The sequence below is a fragment of the Sorghum bicolor genome, chromosome 9, assembly GCF_000003195.3.
Source record: "Sorghum bicolor cultivar BTx623 chromosome 9, Sorghum_bicolor_NCBIv3, whole genome shotgun sequence".
Classification (NCBI taxonomy): domain Eukaryota; kingdom Viridiplantae; phylum Streptophyta; class Magnoliopsida; order Poales; family Poaceae; genus Sorghum; species Sorghum bicolor.
The window spans coordinates 6335571-6355960 of NC_012878.2; the positions used below are offsets into that span (position 1 = coordinate 6335571).

A 20390-nucleotide genomic window follows, 5' to 3' on the forward strand; every position below is an offset into this window, starting at 1 on the left:
GCAATAAAAGCCAACATTTCTTAATAAACTCATTGTTAAAACCATCTGGATCAGGAGATTTGTCATTTGGTAAGTCTTTTTGACCACTTTGTCAATTTCTTCCTTGGAGAAATTTGATTCTAGTTCATCAAGATTCTCATGTTGAATCAACGATGACAGGGCACAGACATGTGAGCAGGAGGCCGCCTGACGCCATCGCCGTAGAGCTCCTCCCTGTGTCCGGTGATCCCTGTGTCCGTAGAGCATTCAGGCAGCCAACGGCGTCCTAATCCTGCCACAAGTCCTCTACCCTCGCTGTGAATTCACAAGTTTCTGTTGGGCCTGCCTGAGTGCTCACTGACCTATGTTGTTGCGCATTGTCCTCCATGAAGGAAATAAGCAGAACGCAAGTTACTGTTATTTACAGTTGGAGAATTCAGGAAACAGCACTCGAAACTTGTGAATTCACAAAACACCACTGGTTTGGCCAAATGATGTATCAAACGACACTTGAGCTACCTTTTTTTTTCCATTTTTCTTCACAATAGAAATGGACCAAACTGTCTTGATGTTTCGGTTAGTTGGACTACCCAGTGACACCCTTTTGGAATCTGATCCACTGGTGTCAATGAATGAGGCTAGCTGAAGAGTTCATTCAAGGTAATGATTCTAGGACACAAAACCCTTGTTTTCTGAATCCATAACAATCTACTGATTGATAGAGTTCAGTGCATCATAAGCAAACCAAAACTTGTTTCCCAACCAGGAACCAGAGATACCAAATTGAGAAAAAAGAACACCAAAATCTTCTGTGTCCATTTTATTCTTTTCTTCCTTGCTGCTTGCTCCAATTCCATGCATTCACTCTGATCAGTTTATAGCGGACAGGCGCTGAACAAGCAGGTTGAACACATTGTCCCTGTCCAGCATGTTGATCCTGACGCACCGCGCGTCTCCTCCGAACTGCTCCCCGCCGCGAGCCACGATCTTGTGGCCGGCGAGCAGCTTGGCGCAGTCCTCCACGCCTTCCTTCTCACATCGCAGCCACGCGAACGCTACAAAACAAGCCAAAATCCAAGAAGAATTCAGAGTTTCACACCTTGGTTGCAGCCATCGATCTGTTGAATTATGCAGTGGCAAACTGGCTACGGTAGTTTGTTATTACCAGGACAAGCTGTCAGGTTTTGCTTGGCGAAGTTGCAGTAGCCGGAGGTCTCCTCCGGTAGGCTGAAGGTGCCGGAGGCCGCAACGGTGGCGCGCAGGATGCGCCAGCGCTCCTCCATGCGCCGCCGCGCGAAGTCAAAGAGGCGGGGCACGGCGACGGCGCTGCCGTCGCCGGCCGGCGGCGGCGGGACGACCTCGTAGGCGTCGGAGACGACCCCGAGGATCTTGGTGGCGCGCAGCTGCGACTCTTTGGACACGCCGATGGTGCTGCGGTCGACGAAGTAGACCATCTTCCTGGCCACTTCGCGGTCCTTCACCAGTGCCCACCTGAAGAACCATCGGCCATCGCCGTCGTTGTCACAAATGCTGCTGCTGGCGTTCCGGGAATTGGGCATCTTTTACGTTGCATACGTACCCGAGCCTCGTGCCGGCGTGGCCGGTGATCTTGGACAATGTGAAGAGCATGATGTCGTGGGCGGCGCGGCCGGTGATGGGCGTGTGCTGCGGCCAGTAGTACACCAGGTCATGGATCGCCTTGGCGCCGGCGGAGCGCACGACGGCCTCGCGGATGGCGCCGTCGGGGTTGTTCGGCGAGCAGACCAGCTCGATGCATTCATCGCCGGTGAACTTGTTGGCATCGCCGGCCCAGCGGTACAAGTCCGAGAGCAGGAGGTCCGTCTGGGGCGGATACGACTGGCATGGATGGATAGAGAACAACAAAAACAACAAAAGTTTCGCATCGCATGCATCACGATAGAATTGGAGCAAGACTGACACTCTTGCGTGCGTCGTGTGATCTTACGGAGTAGTACGGCGCCGGCGAGACGACGGGGACGGGCTGGCGCTGGTCCCCGCGCGCCGACGAGCTGAGCGCGTACATGGCGGCCTGGTAGAGCTGGGTGGCGCCGGTGCCGACCACGAGGTGGTAGCCGTCGTCCACGGCGTTTCCGACGACGCGGTGGAGTCGTCGCACCTCGCGCTCCAGCTCTGGCTCGAGGAACCAGCAGAGCGCGGCGGCGTCGGAGAAGTAGCTCATCACCTGCCACCCGCGGATCACGGTGGCGCCGCGGTCCCCGACCTCTCGCCAGAACGCCTCGTACATCGTCGGATCGCCGCTGCACACGACGCAGGCCGAGCTTAACTTCAGTTCTGTCCAAGATTGAGTTACCTTTTTTTTTTTGCTTCGAGCCTGCGGCGCGGCGAGCCGGCGAGAAGATGAACATGAGTGGTGGGTGGGCGGGGGCACGCACAGCTCGAGGTTGAGGACGGCGTCCGGCGCGAGCGCGACGTCGCGGTCCAGCGCCTCCCCATCCTCCTCGCCCTCCTCCACCCACTGCGCCGCGACGCCGCCCGCGCCCAACCTCGCCGCAAACCGGCGCGGCCGCCGCCCGTCGACGCGGCCGCCGCGGAGGAAGAACACGACGCAGGCGACGTTGCACGCCAGCGTCGCGCACGCTGCGAGCCCGGCCAGCGCCCCCGCCCCCGCCCCCGCCCCCGCCCCCGATCCGCTTCCGGCCATCGGCGCAGCCTCCGCGCTCGCAACGGGAGCCTTGTTGGAAGGGAACACGAGGACCCGACACTGACGACGACGACAACGAGGACGACGACGGCTGGCGAACAAGAGCCAAGAGCAGGAGGCGGCCCGCGGATTTAAAGCCACGGCGGGCGTTAACGACACGTCGGCCGCGCATCTCATGCGGCCGGTGGCGTGCGCGTGCGGCGCGCTGCCGCCGGTCGATGATGACGAGGAGAGACGCGACGAGGTTTCTTGCGGCCGGGCAACTAACTTTGGATAGGTCGATGGTGCACAAGCACAAGCGCAAGGCCGGCATGGCTCGTGCTCGTGCAGAGCAGAGCTGGGGGCTCGTGCTGTGTGGTCCTGGAAGCTCTATCCAAAAATCCAAGTACCACCTGCTTTGCAAAAGGGTCTCTGATCCGGTGGTAACTGGTAAGTCAGGGACTCAGGGTTCAAATCTTGGTGTTGTATTTTTTTTTTCTGGATTTTTTCGCTGGCTGATGTGGCGCTGAGAAAGAGTAAAAAAACAAGCTTGCTGATGTCACGCTGACTAGGGATGAAAACGGTACGGATATTTTCCGATCGTATCTGAGACAGAATTCATTTAGAGAGGTTCAGATCTGTCCGTATTTGAGTCCGAATATTCAACATCTGATACTGTATCCGTATCCAAATACTTAAATCATATATTTATGATATCGTCATACAATCGTATCTAACATAATTGATATTATCTGTATTCGAATCCGAATCCGACCAGAAATATAAAAACAAATATGATATCGATAATATCCGTCTGTATGCTATCTGTTTTCATCTCTAACGGTGAGAAAGAGTAAAAAAATAAAAAAAAAATGTTTGTAGCATTTGTAGGCTCTATGTATTAAAGTTTGGAATAGATGAGACTGTAAGCTTTTTGAGCAAGCGAGCCTAGTAATTTCTCTATGGCTAGTGAGTTGCTTTTCAGCAATATCTTTTCTCAACATTAGACGCACGGTGATGTGAGTCATGATTTTTCTATTGCTAGCGAGTTTTTTTCAGCAACATCTTTCCTCTACGTCGCTAATCTGTTAAGGATGGCCTAAGGTACACACGCATACGTGTTTGAAAACACACTAGAGCCTAGAGAGTCCTCTCAATATCTCCTTTAGGCCTTGTTTGGATGTAGTCGGATTCGCATCAATCCACATGTGTTGGGGTGGATTGGAGTAGAATTTGAAATAAATTCCACCTCAATCCACTCCAACACATGTGGATTGAGATGAATCCGACAACATCCAAACAAGGTCTTACGCGTGGATACATACGCGCACGTGTGTGCATGTGGTCATTGGAGATTAGAGTCGCTCAATCTCTTCCGTGTGTGTGGCGTGAGTGTGGAGTGTGTCTATTTTTATTCAATGTATATGGACATGTACACATATGTGTGCATGTGGTCAGTGGAGGTTAAAGTCTCCCAATCTCCTCTTTACGTATGGACGCGCACGCGTGTGTGAGTGTGCAGTGTACGGGTTGCTTACGTCCAATTGTACCGATTAAAAGTACCATCTATTTTGGTAAAATAGCTTTTGGTCTGCAAACTGATGCTGACAAAGCTATCCAAATCCAAGTACCACACATTTGGAAAAATGGCTTGGTCCAGGGGCAATGTAGTTCAATGGGACGCTACCTATCACGGTTCAAATTCTCACGTTGCATCACCAAGGGCGGATCCACAGGGGACTGGGTGGGCTGCAACCCCCCTATAAGCATGATTTTCTACCTTAATCACTATTACCTAGCTTTAAAATCATCACTAATCTCTAACTTTAGCACTAAATCTTTATTGTCTAGCCCCCGTTTTTCCTTATCCTAGATCCGCTCCTGTGCATCACTAGAGGTTAGAGAGTCTTCCAATCTCTTCTACGTGTGGAGTGTGTGCGTGTTTCCCGCTCACTAGAGACATGCGTGTGTGTGTGTGCGCGCGCGCTTGTGGTCCACACGCATGCGGTGTGAGTATGTCATTCATTTTGATTCATGGCACAAGGAGATCCAAAACTTACTGTTTAGTGAAAATTAGGTATTAACAAATAATAATATTTAGTTGCATATAATAGCAGTTCTACTTAGTGATGTACAAGCTACCCTCTCTTGTGATAGTAATCCCACCACGTCAATTCTAGATGTGAATACTGCGATGCTACTTATGTCACCTTTAGTGAAAATTATGTATTAACAAATAATGATATTTAGTTGCATATATTAGTAGTTTCACTTACTAACGTATATTTAGTTGTGGTGCCTCTCTCGTGATAGTAATCCCACCATGCCAGATCTAGGTGTCAATATCAACATAGTAATACTCATGTCTTCGCCCTTGGTTTGCACGTGTGGTCATTAGAGACTAGAGAGTCTTCCAATCTCTTCTACGGTTGGAGTGTGTGCGTGTTTCACGTGCACCAGAGGTTAGAGAGTTTTCAATCTCTTTTGTGTGTGTGCGTTGTGTGCACGTGTTTCTTGTGTACTGGAGGCACTCGTGTGTGTGCCTATGGTCTGCATGCCTGTGGAGTGAGTATGTGGATTGTGTGCGTCCTATTGTACCCGATAAAAAAGTACCACCCATTTTGATTTGTGGCACAAGGAGATCCAAAAGTTACTATTTTAATGAAAAATAGGTATTAGTAAATAATGATATTAGTTGCATATATTAGTTGTTTTACTTACTAACGTACGACCTACTCCTTTAATACCACCACATCAAATCTAGGTGTGAATGTCGACGTAGCGCTACTTATATCTCCTTTAATGAAAATTATGTATTAATAAATAATGATATTTAATTGTATATATTAGCAATTTCACTTACTAATGTACAAGCTAGGCTCTCTCATGATAGTAATCCCGCCATGTCAAATCTAGGGGTGAATACCGACACACTGATATCCATGTCTCCACTCTCAGTTTGCACGTGTGGTTACTAGAGATTGGAGAGTCTTTTAATCTCTTCTGCATGTGGAGTGTGTGCGTGTTTCACGCGCACTGGAGGCTAGAGAGTTTTCTAAATCTTTTCTACATGTGAAGTGTGTGTGTGTGATCTGCACGCGTGTGATGTGTGTGTGATATGCACGCGTGTGATGTGAGTGTGTGGGTTATGTGCGTCCAATTGTACCTAATAAAACATTACCACCCGTTTTGATTCATGGAACAAGTATAGATCCAAAACTTTTTAGTGAAAATTAGGTATTAACAAATAATGCTAGCCACGCGCTCCTCTTCTTCCTCCCACCCGCACGCTTGCATATTCTTCCTCTCGTGGTCCCACTGCCCTGCCATGGGCGAGCTAAGGTTTCACCAGAGCTCCGCGACCACGGCTAGCACGACCGCTACGCCCCTGCTCCGACCTGGCCCTCGTCTCAACCACCGCCAAGGTGGCAAGGCTCCTAACCACCCTCCAGCCATCCCCACTGCATTGTTGGCTTCCTGCCCTAAACCTTTCTTTTCTAAGCCCGCCAGAGTTGAGGAAGTTGAGAGGAGGAGCTCGCTAGAACCCTATCTCGTAGATCCAAGAGGAGGAAGCCACACCTCACCGGTCCTTGCCATCAGAACCCGTTGTTACCGGCACCAGAGGGAGAGAGAGGGAGGAGCCGCATCATACACATAGGGAGGAGACACCACCAGAGGGTGTGGGGAGGGAGATAAGCGCGTGGGGAGAGAGGAGCCACAATGCGTGAGTGAGTGTGCATGCGGCTGGATGAAATACCCATTGTGCGTATTAAAGTCATTACCAAATTAATATTATGTTAGGTACAAATTTAGCTAATAACAAAAGGACTCTCCATGTTAACTCTCAAAATACCTAGAAATTACCATATTAATCGGAATAAAATCAAAGTATCCATAAATATGTTGATAATTTAACTATCACTATCATTATGCAAAAGATAGCCTAAAATACCCCTAACATATTCCTCTATTACATATTGATGTCGTCATATTAAGAAAAATACGAAGCTGATAAAAAAGAAACAAAAACATAAAGCCAGCCACATATGTATGTCTTACTTAATACATTTGCATTTAATTTTGAAATTCAAATGTCATAATATATATTAAAATACAAACGTGATTGAATATAGTTTTTAAATACACAATTCATCCTAAATTATAAGACGTTTGACTTTTATGTCACCAAGTTTGACCACTCGTCTTATTCAAAAATTTGTGTGAAATATTATTTCATTTATCGTCGCTTGGTTTATTAATAAAAGTTCTTCAAGAATAACTTAAATTTAACTATATTTGCACAATTTTTTTGAATAAAATAAGCGATCGAACTTGGGATCAAAAAAGTTAAATATCTTATAATTTATGATGGAGAGAGTATAAAATATAGTAAACAAATAAAAAAAGATAAAATCCTGTAGAAGAGAATACTGATCTCTCTTATTATGAAAAATTTTAACAGTTCACATTTGTCGATCTAGCCAAGGTCATTGTCCTCTTACAATAGAAAAAAAGGGAATGACTCATTTGGAGGTCAATACGCATTGACACTTATGCTACAGAGTTTATCCTAGCAAAAATTAAGACATATTCATGTACTCATATTACAATTGGCATTAATGAAACCACAATCAGGAGTTGTTTCGTTTTCATACTATATTTGAGCCTATAACTCGTGGCCACGGCATTAGTCAGGGCAAAAATAAATAAATAAATAAATAAATGAGACAAACAAATACTCTGTCCCACAATTACATAAAATTCTTGTGCCAAACTATCTTAGGTCTAATCAAGTTTGCATAAAAATTATCAAAAACTTACGATAGCAAATAAGTATAGTTATTTTTTATATAAAATATAGGTTATGGTAATATCTATATAGTGTCATAAATATTACTATTTTTCTCTATAAACTTGGTAAAACTTAAAACAGTTAGAACTGTTTGCAGAACGAAGGTAACTAATCCACATAGGTAACGGTGGCATCGTAATTCGTAATGAAGCTCAGCTGCTCAAGGCAAGCTTGCAAATCATTGAGATCTTGTTTGGATGTAGTTGGATTTACATCAATCCACATGTGTTGAGGTGGATTATAGTGGAATTTAAACTAAATTCCACCTCAACCCACACTAACACACATGGATTGAAATGAATTTGACAACATCCAAACAAGACCTGATGGTGGAACATCTACCTCAATAAAAACACTGGTAAAAACATTTTGCTAGATTTGTTCTTGATTTTGCAAGGATTGCAACAGTCACATCCTCACTGTAAATCTAAGAACCTAATGACAGGAATAACTCGGTTGGCAAGCATCCACGCGGGGTAATGGAATCATGTTGATCTCTGACGTGACCTGGATCGATTGCACGCGATCCATTGATGGTGGATCGATTATCACAAAAGCAAAGCTCTGCTCTCGACAGCAATACTGGAGCTGTCAGGTCAATACGTTTCGCAACGGAAGCGAGGGACACTCAGAAAGTCAGGCTAGGCTGCAGCGCAGGCTATCTTGCCACACCACAGACAACAAAGGCCGCCAGATTCGTCGTCGCAAGCAGTGACACGCGTCAAGTAAGCAGGCAAAGTACAGAACACGCGAGCTGGGGGCCCAGGAGCCAAGTGTCCTGGCATAACATTCCGTTCAGATCAGAAAATGAAACATGGCTATTCCTGCTCCTAACACGATTGAAATAAACAGCAGTGAACTTTTTGTGAACTCAAAGCAGAATGCAAAAGAATGGTTGTCCCATGGTGCTTCGACGATATACACAGGTTGCAGCACTCTGTTCAGGGAACTCACCGCCAGCCACGGACGGCCCAGAACAGCTCTGCTCACCGCCCATACCAGCTCCTCTGGGGCTGAGCATCGGTATCATTCATCAGCTTGTCAAGCACCACGTTCAGATCCACATTCTGCCCGTTCTCAGTCAGCTTGCGGACTGTCGCCCTGACCTGCTCTTTCGAGAACCCCATCGTGGCCACCTTCTCAATCACGTCGTCGATGGGCACTCTGGCTCCAGAAGAGCCACTGCTTGGAGTGGACCTGACTGGCGCAGCCTGGGGTAGCACCTGAGCTGTGGGCAGCCTGCCATAGCTGCCGCTGCTTCCGCCAGGAAGAGCAAAGGGTGAAGGTGGCTTCATTCCAGCGTTTCCATGGTGGGATGGAGATCCGGCGTAACCATATGATTCGGAGAAACCACCTGCAGCCGGTGGTTTGTATCCAGCATTGTAGGGCAGCGGTGGCCCAGAATTAGGCCTGGCAGCTGACACATCAAACATGCCAGGGTTCGGTCCATAGAATGGAGCGGCAGGTCCACTTGGGGGTGGCATATAAGGGGGTGGTGCGCGGACATTTGGTGGATAGCCCTGAGAAGGTGGGCCATAAGGTGCTGGTTCTTCAGGCTGCTGGGGCACTGGTGGTGGAAGCGCAGCTGTGGGGTTGACACTTGCAGATGGGGGAGGTTGAGAATATTGAGCATACTGAGGCAAGGTTTGGTAATGCTGCGGTGGTGCTGGCTGTGGCGCCTGAGGCTGCTGCGGAGCTGGTGGAGCCTGGTACTGCTGGTGGGTGGCCTCAGTCGGCTGAGCTGATGGAGGGTAATAGGATTCCTGTGGTATGGTTGTCACTGAAGGAGCCGGCAGAGCGGGTGGCATTGATGGAACCTGGGGATGTGGAACATGGCCAGGGAAGTGTGTTGGAGGTTGGTTTTGAGCTGGAGGTGGAGGTGGCGCAGTTGGAGCAGGAAGGGCAGGCAGTGGTACTGGTGGTTGGGAAGGGGGAGGGGCATGGTTTTGAGATTGAATGGTTGGCTGGGATGGAGCGGGCTGCTGCATTGTGTCCACCTGCCCAGCTTCTGACTGAACATCCTCTGCTTTCGGCATTTGGAGCTTTGCAAGTTGGATCTGGGTCTCCACAATTTCCTGCTTATCACGCAAAATCTGCACACCTGCTTGAACCTGCATGTAGCGAATAAAGAGTTAAAACTTGCAACTAACACTCACAATATGGTTATGGACATGCCCCATGAACGCCAATCATGCACATAGAATGATAGAATCATCAGATGGAGCCTATGTCTGACCAAGGGTAAAAGGGAAACACAAAGCAGAACAGTATGTAAAAGTGATATTCATACAATAAAAAATGTATGCCTGCAATAAAATTGAAGTCCATACATCCACATGCTGTTTATTGGGGTTGGGGCTGAAAGAAACCTTGTACTAATACAGAAACACAGATGATTTACATATTACCAATCCACCTTAAAATCGGCCAAATACAGCATGTCACATTCCTAGAACAGGCAAAAGTTTGCAATGTAAACAATGATGAGTGTGTGAACCAGCTGGAACCTATGAACCCCATATAAGCAAGATAAGTTCAAAACAGAGAACATATCAAAGTAAACACATAGATAAAAGCTCACCCATAATACAGATGACAGAACTAGTATTTCATTATGACAGCATGGTCCATTCTACTTGCACCTATAAAAGACAAAGGTAGAGAGGAGGAGGGGTTACATCCACAGAAGCTTACCTCACGCAGTGTGTTCTCAAATTGCCTCAGTTTTCCATCAGTACTCCCATTGTTGTTACCAATTGTCAACTTCAGCTCACCAACAGAATTCTCGAGATGGTATGTTCTGTCCTCCAACTGTGAAAGCCTTGAGCTTACACTTTCGAGTGCATGTAGAAGATTATCAGCATATTTCTTCATGGTACGATCAATATCCGCTATAGTGACTGCACTGAAGTTGCTCCTCTCTTCTTCATGATTAACTTTCTTTAGCACATGAGGCTCCAATACACCAGCACCCTGAGTGGTAAGAGAAGTTGAGCACAGGGAAAGATAAAAACAGGGCACAATACGAAGTGTGATAATGTGAAGTGATAAACAATAATGTATCTTGTGAAGAAGACAATTTAGCTGGGTTGATTATTGTAAATTACAGCTACAGATGGAATGAGTGGAGTTGGATTCTGTGTTGTGTCCGTAATCAAACTGTGGTCAATAAATTATGTGAACAGAACTATTTGTATTCAAGTTGCACAAATACATAAACTGCCTATAATGATAGTATAATGCTGACTTTGCAGGATCATGAATGCCGTATTGGAAGTTGGAATTTGGAACCTATATTCATTGAAAGTTCAACAATGCTGGAAGCATAGGCATAACTGCATAAGAAAGTTAATACACTTTGAAAATGGATATGGTTTTCCTAGAAGGTATAGCACATAATAATAGCTAAAAGAAAGAAAGAAATGTGCAACCAATCCTGACAAAGTCATATAAAATGCCATCCACATGAACTTCACAGAAAACAAAAGTCCCATTTGATAGCTAGTAAGGATAGCCATGGGCAGCACAAAGCCAGAACAAATTTTGAGTAGTTTTCAAGGACACAAATACATAGAGCACTGTTTTCAAGACAAGAATACAAATTCCAATCACAAATATGAGTGCAATAACAGGACATCAACACAGTCTTTAACATGACATTTTTCTTAAAGATAGACACAAAGAGAAGAGTTATATATGACGATATTTTTCATAATGAATAATGACAAAGCTAGATGGGCCTATATTTACAATCGTGTGTGTGTGTGTGTGTGGGGGGGGGGGGGGGGGGGGGGCGTTTAAACTATTCTAAAAGGAGTTATTAGAGAAAATAAATTAGTATATCAGATTAGTAATGTTGCAAATTCTGTCAAGGGCTTAGGGCTTTGTCAACAGAACAAGCAACAACCAATTCCTTACAAGAAATTAAAGTAATGTATCCATGATAAAGGAAAATACGCATCACAACTGGTTGACAAATCTGTAGGGTTCGACTTTACAAACAAGGGAGCCAAAAAGGCTACTAGTTATCCAGTAGCTGACGGGACTGACCAACAGTGCCAAATACGACATCAGCAACTACTAAATTCTCAACTCGAACAGATCTATCAGCGGAGTCATCAGCGTGTGAGAGATGAGTAGGATAGTACCTGGAGGTTGGGGGAGGCGGCTTTAGAGTCGAGCGAACCCCAGGCGCCCGTCGCGGGGGCCGAGCCGACGGGGACAGCGCTGGCGGCGGCGGCAGAAGGGCGGATGGGCTGGAAGTCGTAGCTGGGCAACACCTCGTCGGCGCCGTTGCCGGTGCCGTTTGCGCCGCCGTGGAGGGACCGGTGCCCGGGGCCGTGGCCGTGGCTGACCGCCTCCTCCTGCGGGTCGGGGCTCATCAGATCGACTAGCCCGCCGGATGCCGGCGGCGAGGACGCGGCGGCGGCGGAGGCGGAGGCGGAGGCGGCGAGGCCCTGGATCTGCTTGTCCATGAACTGCGACGCGTTCATCGCGGCGAGTCCGCGAGACGAGCAGACTGCGGGCGGCGGATGAGCCGATCGAAGCTGTTGCGGGGCGGAAGCGGAGAGCTTATGCTTGCGGAGGGAGGCAAGCAATTGATTAGTAATGAAATTAAATTAATTTTTTTTTTTAAAAGAGGATTGACCTCTGCTTTTTAGAAAGCACAACAGTACGATACAAGACTGAAAACAGGTTCCACATGAAAGAACATCCAAAATAACAAGCCTAATCCAACTAGAGCAAACTAGATCTCAATAACATCTGAAATGGAAATTGCATTAGGCTTGAACATCTTCATCCAGTCCATAATCATCCTTCGGACTCCTTCCATACGCTCCTGGTCTTCCTCCTTCAACAGCACAGCCCACTTCTGCAGATAGGATAAGGCAAGATACATAATGTCAGAAGGCGACTTTGGAAACTTGTGTTCAATTGACATCTTGTTCCTGGTTGTCCACAGAGCCCACGAGAATCCTGCAAATATAAACATGATCAACATCTTCGGCAAAGGCCCTTTCCCCCATAGCCAAGTCTCAGATAACGATTTCAACGAGTTCGGCATAGAGTCCCAGTTAAAGATCTTCCCAAGAAAGTTCCAGCACAGGCGGGCTAAAAAACAGTGGAAAAAAATATGATCTACAGTTTCTAACTCATCACTCAAGATACATTTCCCACTGCCTTTCCAACCTCGTTTAATCAGACTCCCTCCCACTAGGAGCTTGTTGTTAAACATCTGCCACAAAAAGAACTTAATTTTTAAGGGAATTTTGCATTTCCAAATGTAACCAGCCATCCGATTGGGGAAGCCACCATTTGATAGAAATCTGTAAAGCGATTTGGTATTAAACATACCTTTCTGATCTAACTCCAACCTTACAGAATCTATGGTAACACCGTTTAAAGGAACAGTTTGTAATTGGTTTAGAAGAATATTCCAGTTTCCAAACTCGCTCACAGATAAAGGTCTCTTAAAGTCCACAAACCATTCTCCCCCATCAAAACAATCAGATATTGAAACATCAGGCTCCCTTGCCATCTTATACAAATCATCATAAGCAATCTTTAGAGGTACATTCAGAAGCCAACAGTCTTGCCAAAACCTACAATTATCTCCATTTCCCACTTTGAAAGAAGCCCCCCATTTAAAAAGATGTTTGATTTTGTGCAACCCTTGCCAAAACTGAGAGCTCCCTTTAACCTTCGAGGAAAAAAAGGAACAACCATCCAGGTATTTAGCTTTTAAAATTCTAAACCAGAGAGTATCAGGTTCCTGGAAGATCTTCCAAATCCACTTAACTAGTAGACAATCATTCATGAGTCTAGTGTTAATAATACCCAGGCCCCCCAGATCTTTAGGTCTACTCACCATTTCCCATTTGGCCATATGGTATTTGAATTTCTACTCAGTCCCTTGCCAAAGAAAACTAGCTCTAATACTATCCATCTTCTTATGGATACCATCATGCAACCAATAAAAACCCATGCAATAAAGAGGAATACTAGAAAGACAAGCATTAGTCAGAATTTGTCTACCCCCAAAAGTTAAATGCTTGCCTCTCCAGGGATCTAATCTCCTTATCATCTTCTCAGAAATAGGATAGAAGGCACTCATATGGAGATGCTTATCACTAATAGGAATACCCAAGTATTTAAGCGGTAAATCCCCCAAGACACAGTTTAGCATGTTAGCTTTTCTTTCTCTCTCCCTTTGTTCAACCCCAAACACAAAGACTTCACTTTTATGGAAATTAATCTTTAACCCAGTGAGCCACTCAAAGCAATACAAAACAAGTTTCAGGTTGATAATAGATCTATCAGAACCATCGATCATAATAACCGTATCATCAGCATATTGAATATGAGTTATACCCCCTGGAATCAGATCACCCAAAATCCCTTTAATGTGTCCCTTGCTATTTGCCTTATGTAACATGACCCCCAGAGCATCAGCAACGAGATTAAAGAGCAAGGGGGAAAGGGGATCCCCTGTCTTAAGCCTCTATGAGTGCTAAAGAAATTACTTCTCTCCCCATTTACATTAATACATACCTTACCCCCTTTCACAGTACTCATAATCCAGGCAATCCACTGATCTGGAAAACCTCTCCCTTTCATAACTTGTTCGAGAAAATTCCAATTTACCCTATCATAGGCTTTTTCGAAATCTATCTTTAACACTAAACCCTGTTTTCTAGAAGTCCTAAGTTCATGTAGAACTTCATGAAGGACTAAAACCCCCTCAAGAATGTTTCTTCCTTTGATAAAACCAGTTTGATTCTCACCAATGATGTTCTGAGCCACTGGCATTAGTCTGTTAGTTAGCAGCTTAGTAAAGCACTTATAATCCACATTCAAAAGGCATATAGGTCTGTACTGCTTTATGGTATTTACTTCTTTAAGCTTAGGAACAAGAGTAATCACCCCAAAATTTAGCCTTTTAATATCCAAAACCCCCTTATGAAAATCTTGGAACATGGAGTATAATTCTTGACAATATATGTCCCAACTCCCAACTCTTCTTAAAGAATCCCGGCCCAAAACCATTTGGTCCAGGTGCCGAATTCTCTTTTAAGTTCATAATCACCTGTTTAACTTCCTCATATCCAAACTCCTTCACTAAGTCTCTCTTCATATTCTCAGACAATTTATAACATTCAGGCCAAAAAATTTCTCCCAAAACCAAAGTGCCAACATTGTTAGGCCCAAAAAGCTTCTTGTAAAACCCTACAATATGAGCAGTAATCTCCTGCTGTCCTCTTATCTCCCCATCATCAGAGTTTAGAACAGTAATTGTGTTTTTCCTTCTTCTCCCATTAGCAAACTGATGATAAAAATGAGAATTAGTATCTCCCTATAGAACCCATTTAGTCCTCGCTCGCTGTCTCCAGTATATATCATCATTAATAGTGATTTTTTCCAGTTTATCCTCTAAATCTGTTCTTTCTTCCCATTCTAAGACAGAGAGAAGCCTTGTCTCTGCTATAGTGTCTAAGTCCTGAACCCTCTTTGACAAGTTAGATTTAATGTTTCTTTGGTCCCCCATCAACTTAAGATTCCAACCTCTTAAGTATTTTCTCAAATTCTGTAAGCAGCCATGCTAGACATCCAAAGAATAACTTGTCTCCTTATAATTGTTTCTGGAATGATTCCACTTTTCTTGAAGCAATTGATAGAAAGTCTCTCCCTGAAACCACATATCCTCAAAAAAGAAGTACCTCGGTCGAAGCTAACCATTCTCCCCAGAATTCAGTATAATTGGACAATGGTCTGAACCAATCCTAGCTTTTGTCCAAGAAAAACAGGTAGGAAACTTAGATTCCCATTCTTCCGAAGCAAGAATTCTGTCCAATTTTACCATAATTGGATTTTTCTGTTTGTTGGACCAGGTGAAACGAGAACCACTAGTGAAGATCTCCCTCAAATGAAATTTGCCAATAAACTCATTGAAAAGATCCATCAATCTCTGATCCCCCTGACCTTGGTTTCTGTCTCTATTGCTCCTAATCAGATTAAAGTCACCTCCCATTACAATAGGTAAAGTTTCCCTGCTGCAAAAGGTAGATATTTCCTGGATAAAGTCATAAGAGTGCTCATGTTGTGCAGGGCCATAAACATTCACAATTCAATACCTAACATTAGTAGACCTGTGTCTTACCAAAATAGCCATGTAGAACTCTTCAAGAACTGAATCCTCAACTTCAAAAGTCTCCCATTTCACCCCTGTCAATAAGTCCCCTGAATGCCCCTTGGCAGGTATCCAATACCATACAAAATCTTTATTACCAGCCATTTCTTTCAACTCCCAATCCACAAAATCTGTCTTAATGGTTTCTTGCACAGCAACAACATCCAACTCCTCTTGGATCACATGACTTTTCACCAGGGATCTTCTATATGCCTTTCCTAATCCCCTAACATTCCAAAACATGATCTTCATGATGTAACTTGTCCCCCAGTCCTCTCAATCCCAGGCTCAAGAATACTACAGTCCTCATCCCCCATCGAGGTACTAGTATTCACTTTTCTATTATTGTTTGATATCACTCCCAAAGAAAAATCTTGTAACTCATCACTATTTTGAGGAGCAGTTTTATCCTTCTGTTTTTCCAAATAAATTTTATATTGGGCTTCAGCAATCGCAGCACGAGCTAATTCTTCAGCCCTAAACGCCCCTACTTGCTCCTCTATATCAGTGCACTCTATATCTAGATCTAGCATAACAGAATGTATAGTCCCAGAAGAAATAGAATTAAAAACAGCAAAAGGATTTTGAGAAATATTACCTGAGATATTGTCCCGCTCCTGCGCTCTCTTAATTGCCTTGGTAACTATTGGTACCCCATCTCTTGCCAATCTTGAGCTCATTCGAGTCGCCCCAATAACTTGTCTTTTTTTGGTCTTGTTCCTTTTTTTAGGCCGAGACAGCTGCCACCCCTGGTCTTCATTAGACATATCAGAGTCTTTACTCAGATTAGAAATGTTATCCATGAGATCTTCCTCTACTGATCTCATATCTCCTCCCTTTCTCACATCCTGATCCTCTTCTGCATCCAGACTATTTAGCTCCAGGGATGAATGAGCAGCTTGTTTCCTGCTATAGCAGTTTCCTGGGTTAAATCTCCCAAACTCTCTTCCTCCTGTGAAAGCTGCTCTTTGGGTAGTGTTAGAGTAGGCCATTTACACTTGTCCATTAAGTACCTCCCTTCTGTACTATGGATCAAGAATTGAGATTTAGATGGGATGGGATCTGATTCCAACTCCCTTGTTATAGCCAACTTTCTGGGATCCTCACTCTCATTGGTTTGTTTTTTCTTTTCCACAGCAATGTCAATCTCAGATGGCATATTCTTCCCATCCTCCATAGAAAGGCACGTAATTAAATTAAATTGATTTCTTAATGACGACAGGCCATGTGTTTTTGTTTTTGTTTTTATGAAGGCCGTGCCACTTGGGCTGGGCCGTTCTGGGTCGCGTGTCGACACTGCACGTTTTTTTTCTCTTTCCTTTACTTTATTTTTCTTTATTTATCTATATCTATCTATTTATTTATTAGAGTGGTCTGAAGAGTGCGAGTCGTTCGTGAAATTTTAGCAAAAAAAAATCTATAATAACATGTCCAGAACTATTTTTTTAAAAAATTAACACTTTTAGGCACATAATAAGCTTTTGGCGCGTGTCATATGGGTTAACGCGGCTCAAGTGCCATAGTGACAAGGAATGATTGACCGGGCCACGTCGCAATTGACGTGAAAGCCGAGTCACACCATCGATCCACGTGAAGTCACACGGAACATTAGGTCTTGTTTAGATATGAAAAAATTTAGGTCTTGTTTAGTTCACAAAAAATTTTGCAAAATTTTTCAGATTTTCCGTCACATCAAATCTTTAGACGCATGCATAAAGTATTAAATATAGACGAAAATGAAAACTAATTGCACATTTTGGTCGGAATTGACGAGGCGAATCTTTTGAGTCTAGTTAGTATATGATTGATAATATTTGTCAAATACAAACGAAAGTGGTACTATTCATATTTTGCAAAAATTTTTTGGAACTAAACAAGACCTTGGATTTCGCTACTGTAGCACTTTCGTTTGTTTGTGCTAAATATTGTCCAATCATAGACTAACTAGGGTCAAAAGATTCATCTCGCGATTTACAGTCAAACTGTGTGATTAGTTTTTGTTTTCGTCTATATTTAATGCTTCATACATGTGTCGCAAGATTCGATGTGACAGGAAATCTTGAAAACTTTTTAGATTTCAGAGTGAACTAAACAAGGCCTTAATTTGACTGAGAGCATGTCTTCAAAACTCTAAAAGTTTATAAATTTTTTTATCACATCGAACCTTTAAATACATGTATGAAATATTAAATATAGATTAAAAAATAAGTAATTTATCTATAAATTAAGAGAAAAATTCTAGATTAAATACTAATTATTAAATACAAACAAAAGTGTTACGGTATCTAAATAAAAAAAATCTAAACACGTCCTTAAGTGATTAACCACATCACAACACATGGCGCAACCGAGTTGTTATGTCACGTGGGATATGGCACAACTCGATATTTGTTGTGATCCAAAACAATTATTTTCAAATAATACTTGGTGCGATAAAGATTATCCCCTCATCCCAAAATAAGTATAGTTCTCGCTTCTTAAAAATAAGTTTAACTAAATATATTATAAAAAATATTAGTATTTATATTACATAATTAATATTATCGAAAAGATCTTTGAATTTAGTTTTTTAACAATTTTATATAAAGATACAAATATTTCGCGTATTTTTTTAAATTGAGTTAAACTTCTGGCACAAAAATCGAAAAAAATAGTTAATTTAGAACAGAGGAAGTACAACCGATGCCATTAAGCATGGTATGACTTGTCCAATCTATTGCGCTAAGTATAATTCATAATAGTTTTGAACCAAATTAAGGCTAAGTTCATCGTTTTGAGCCACTTGAGTATTGAGACATGTCATCGCCTTGGCGCGAATGAGTTGCTCACGTCAAGCGCGGCTTAACTTAACTTTGTCATCGAAACTGTTTTCCGAACAACATTTCGTGTAACACACATTTGTTAGGCCTTGTTTAGTTCTAAAAAACTTTGCAAAATTTTTCAGATTCTCCATCACATCGAACCATGCAATTTAGCACAAACTGGGCACCTGAGTCACGTTTAAGCACCTCACGTGATTCAAGCGGCCAATCGTGCCAAAAGTGCATTGTGTAACTCTATGTGGACAGTTCTTTGTAGTTTATGTTGTTTCTATTCTTCTTAAAACATTTCAAGTACCCATTGGAGTTATGCAATTTGTGCAAAGTCACATTTTTCATGTGGAGTGTTTCAACTTATACCTAAGTTGTTTATTTGGAGATGTTGCATATGCAATTAATTTACAATTCAATCGAATTTTAACCAAACAGGGTATCGTGCCATGCAAATTTGTTGTAAGAGCAGTAATCGGATCCGAGTTGCAAAGAAAGATTAGGGCTTGTCTTGATACTAGTGTGTTTTAACTTTAATCCACATGTGCTGAGCTCGAGGTGGATTAAAGTATAAGTTTCAGTTTACTCTAATTCATTCTAACACATATGCATTGAGACGGATATGAATGTATCTAAATAAGGTCTTAGTTTTTTTAGCAAAAATAAGGCCCTAGTGGCAACCAGTGGCGGAGCCACGTGTAGACCATAGTGGGCCGTGCCTCCCGTTGGAAATTAAATTTTCTTATAGATGGCAAAAGCTTATACTTAGCAAGTAATAGAGATTTTCACATTAGATTAGAGAAAAGCTTCACAGTGTTTGCCCTTGAATTCCCTTCACGCTCGCGCACTAGTGTCAACTACCGTACCAAGTCTCACATCCCATGTGACACATGATCAACAATCTAAACCCTACATTCAACTCAGTGACTCGACCCGGTTAAATTTTGAATCGACACATTTCTAGCTAACCCTGTGACTCAATAATATACGAGTTTTATTATGAGTTGTATATATATGATCCTAACAATTCGCGTAGACAAGGATTAAGGAATCATTTTGAGGCTTTGACATGTATACCATTATAAAAATTGGTACTCCCTCCATACCCATAATTGTTGACGTTTAAGACATGATTGTGGTAACCAAGGAGTGATTAATTAGAGGTTAGTTTTCCATGTCTACCCTTAATAAATACGGTTACGAGTGTTCTCTATACATAAAAACAAACTAGTTCAGCTGGTTAGTGCATAGACCCCAGAGTATTGGGTCGCGAGTTAGGAACCTTATGTGGCCAGAACGTCAAACTTTATGAAAACACTTAAGTTGTCCAGAACGTCAACTAAAACAGGTATGGAGGGAGTAATTATCTATAAGCCATTAAAAAAGTTGAGCTCTCACAGGTGCCACTGCTCTAAACTCTTTTACTCTCTACGCCACTTCCATAAGATTTGACTTAAAATGCAGGTATGAAAAGTCAAAAATACCATCATGTCTAAATATCTAATTAATTTTTTGAGCATCTTAACGATCTCAAATGCAAAAACTCAAAACTAGAAAGTCGTAGATCTCGTCAAGATCTACAATATTTATATAAAAAATATATTTATTTGATTTTGTATACAAATTTTTTTCTAAGACATATTAATCATATCAAATCATATATTTTTTTATGGAATTCAATGAAGATAATTTTTATACAAAACTTACAGATATTGTCGAGATCTATAACTTTATAGTTCTGAGTTTTTTTATTTGAGGTCATTAAGATGCTTAAAAAATTAATTACATATTCAACCTTGAGGGTATTTTTGACTTTTCACACTCGCGGCTTGACACCGTTAGAGCCAAATATGACAGAAATGACATAAAGGGCAAAAGAGTTTAGATTAGTGGCACCTG

The 20390-nt window shown here is 43.0% G+C and overlaps 1 protein-coding gene across 1 annotated transcript; it reads right to left on the bottom strand.

Moving 5' to 3' along the window:
- On the bottom strand, positions 477-12080 carry LOC8080940. The gene is made up of 7 exons (XM_021447564.1): positions 11642-12080; positions 10188-10466; positions 8493-9604; positions 1946-2258; positions 1559-1836; positions 1145-1470; positions 477-1034 (listed from the first exon to the last, which is right to left on the bottom strand). The coding sequence occupies exons 1-7, from the start codon at positions 11984-11986 to the stop codon at positions 850-852; spliced, it is 2838 nt and encodes a 945-aa protein (XP_021303239.1). The 5' UTR covers positions 11987-12080; the 3' UTR covers positions 477-849.

What these genes read in the sequence shown, in the direction of transcription:
- LOC8080940 (XM_021447564.1), bottom strand. Translation starts at nt 11,986, where the DNA reads ATGAACGCGTCGCAGTTCATGGACAAGCAGATCCAGGGCCTCGCCGCC. An exon ending in GCTCAGCCCCAGAGGAGCTG is followed by an intron (nt 2,259 to 8,492) that starts GTATGGGCGGTG and finishes CGTCGTGTGCAG; the next exon opens with CGGCGATCCGACGATGTACG. An exon ending in AAACCTGACAGCTTGTCCTG is followed by an intron (nt 1,035 to 1,144) that starts GTAATAACAAAC and finishes CTTGTTTTGTAG; the next exon opens with CGTTCGCGTGGCTGCGATGT.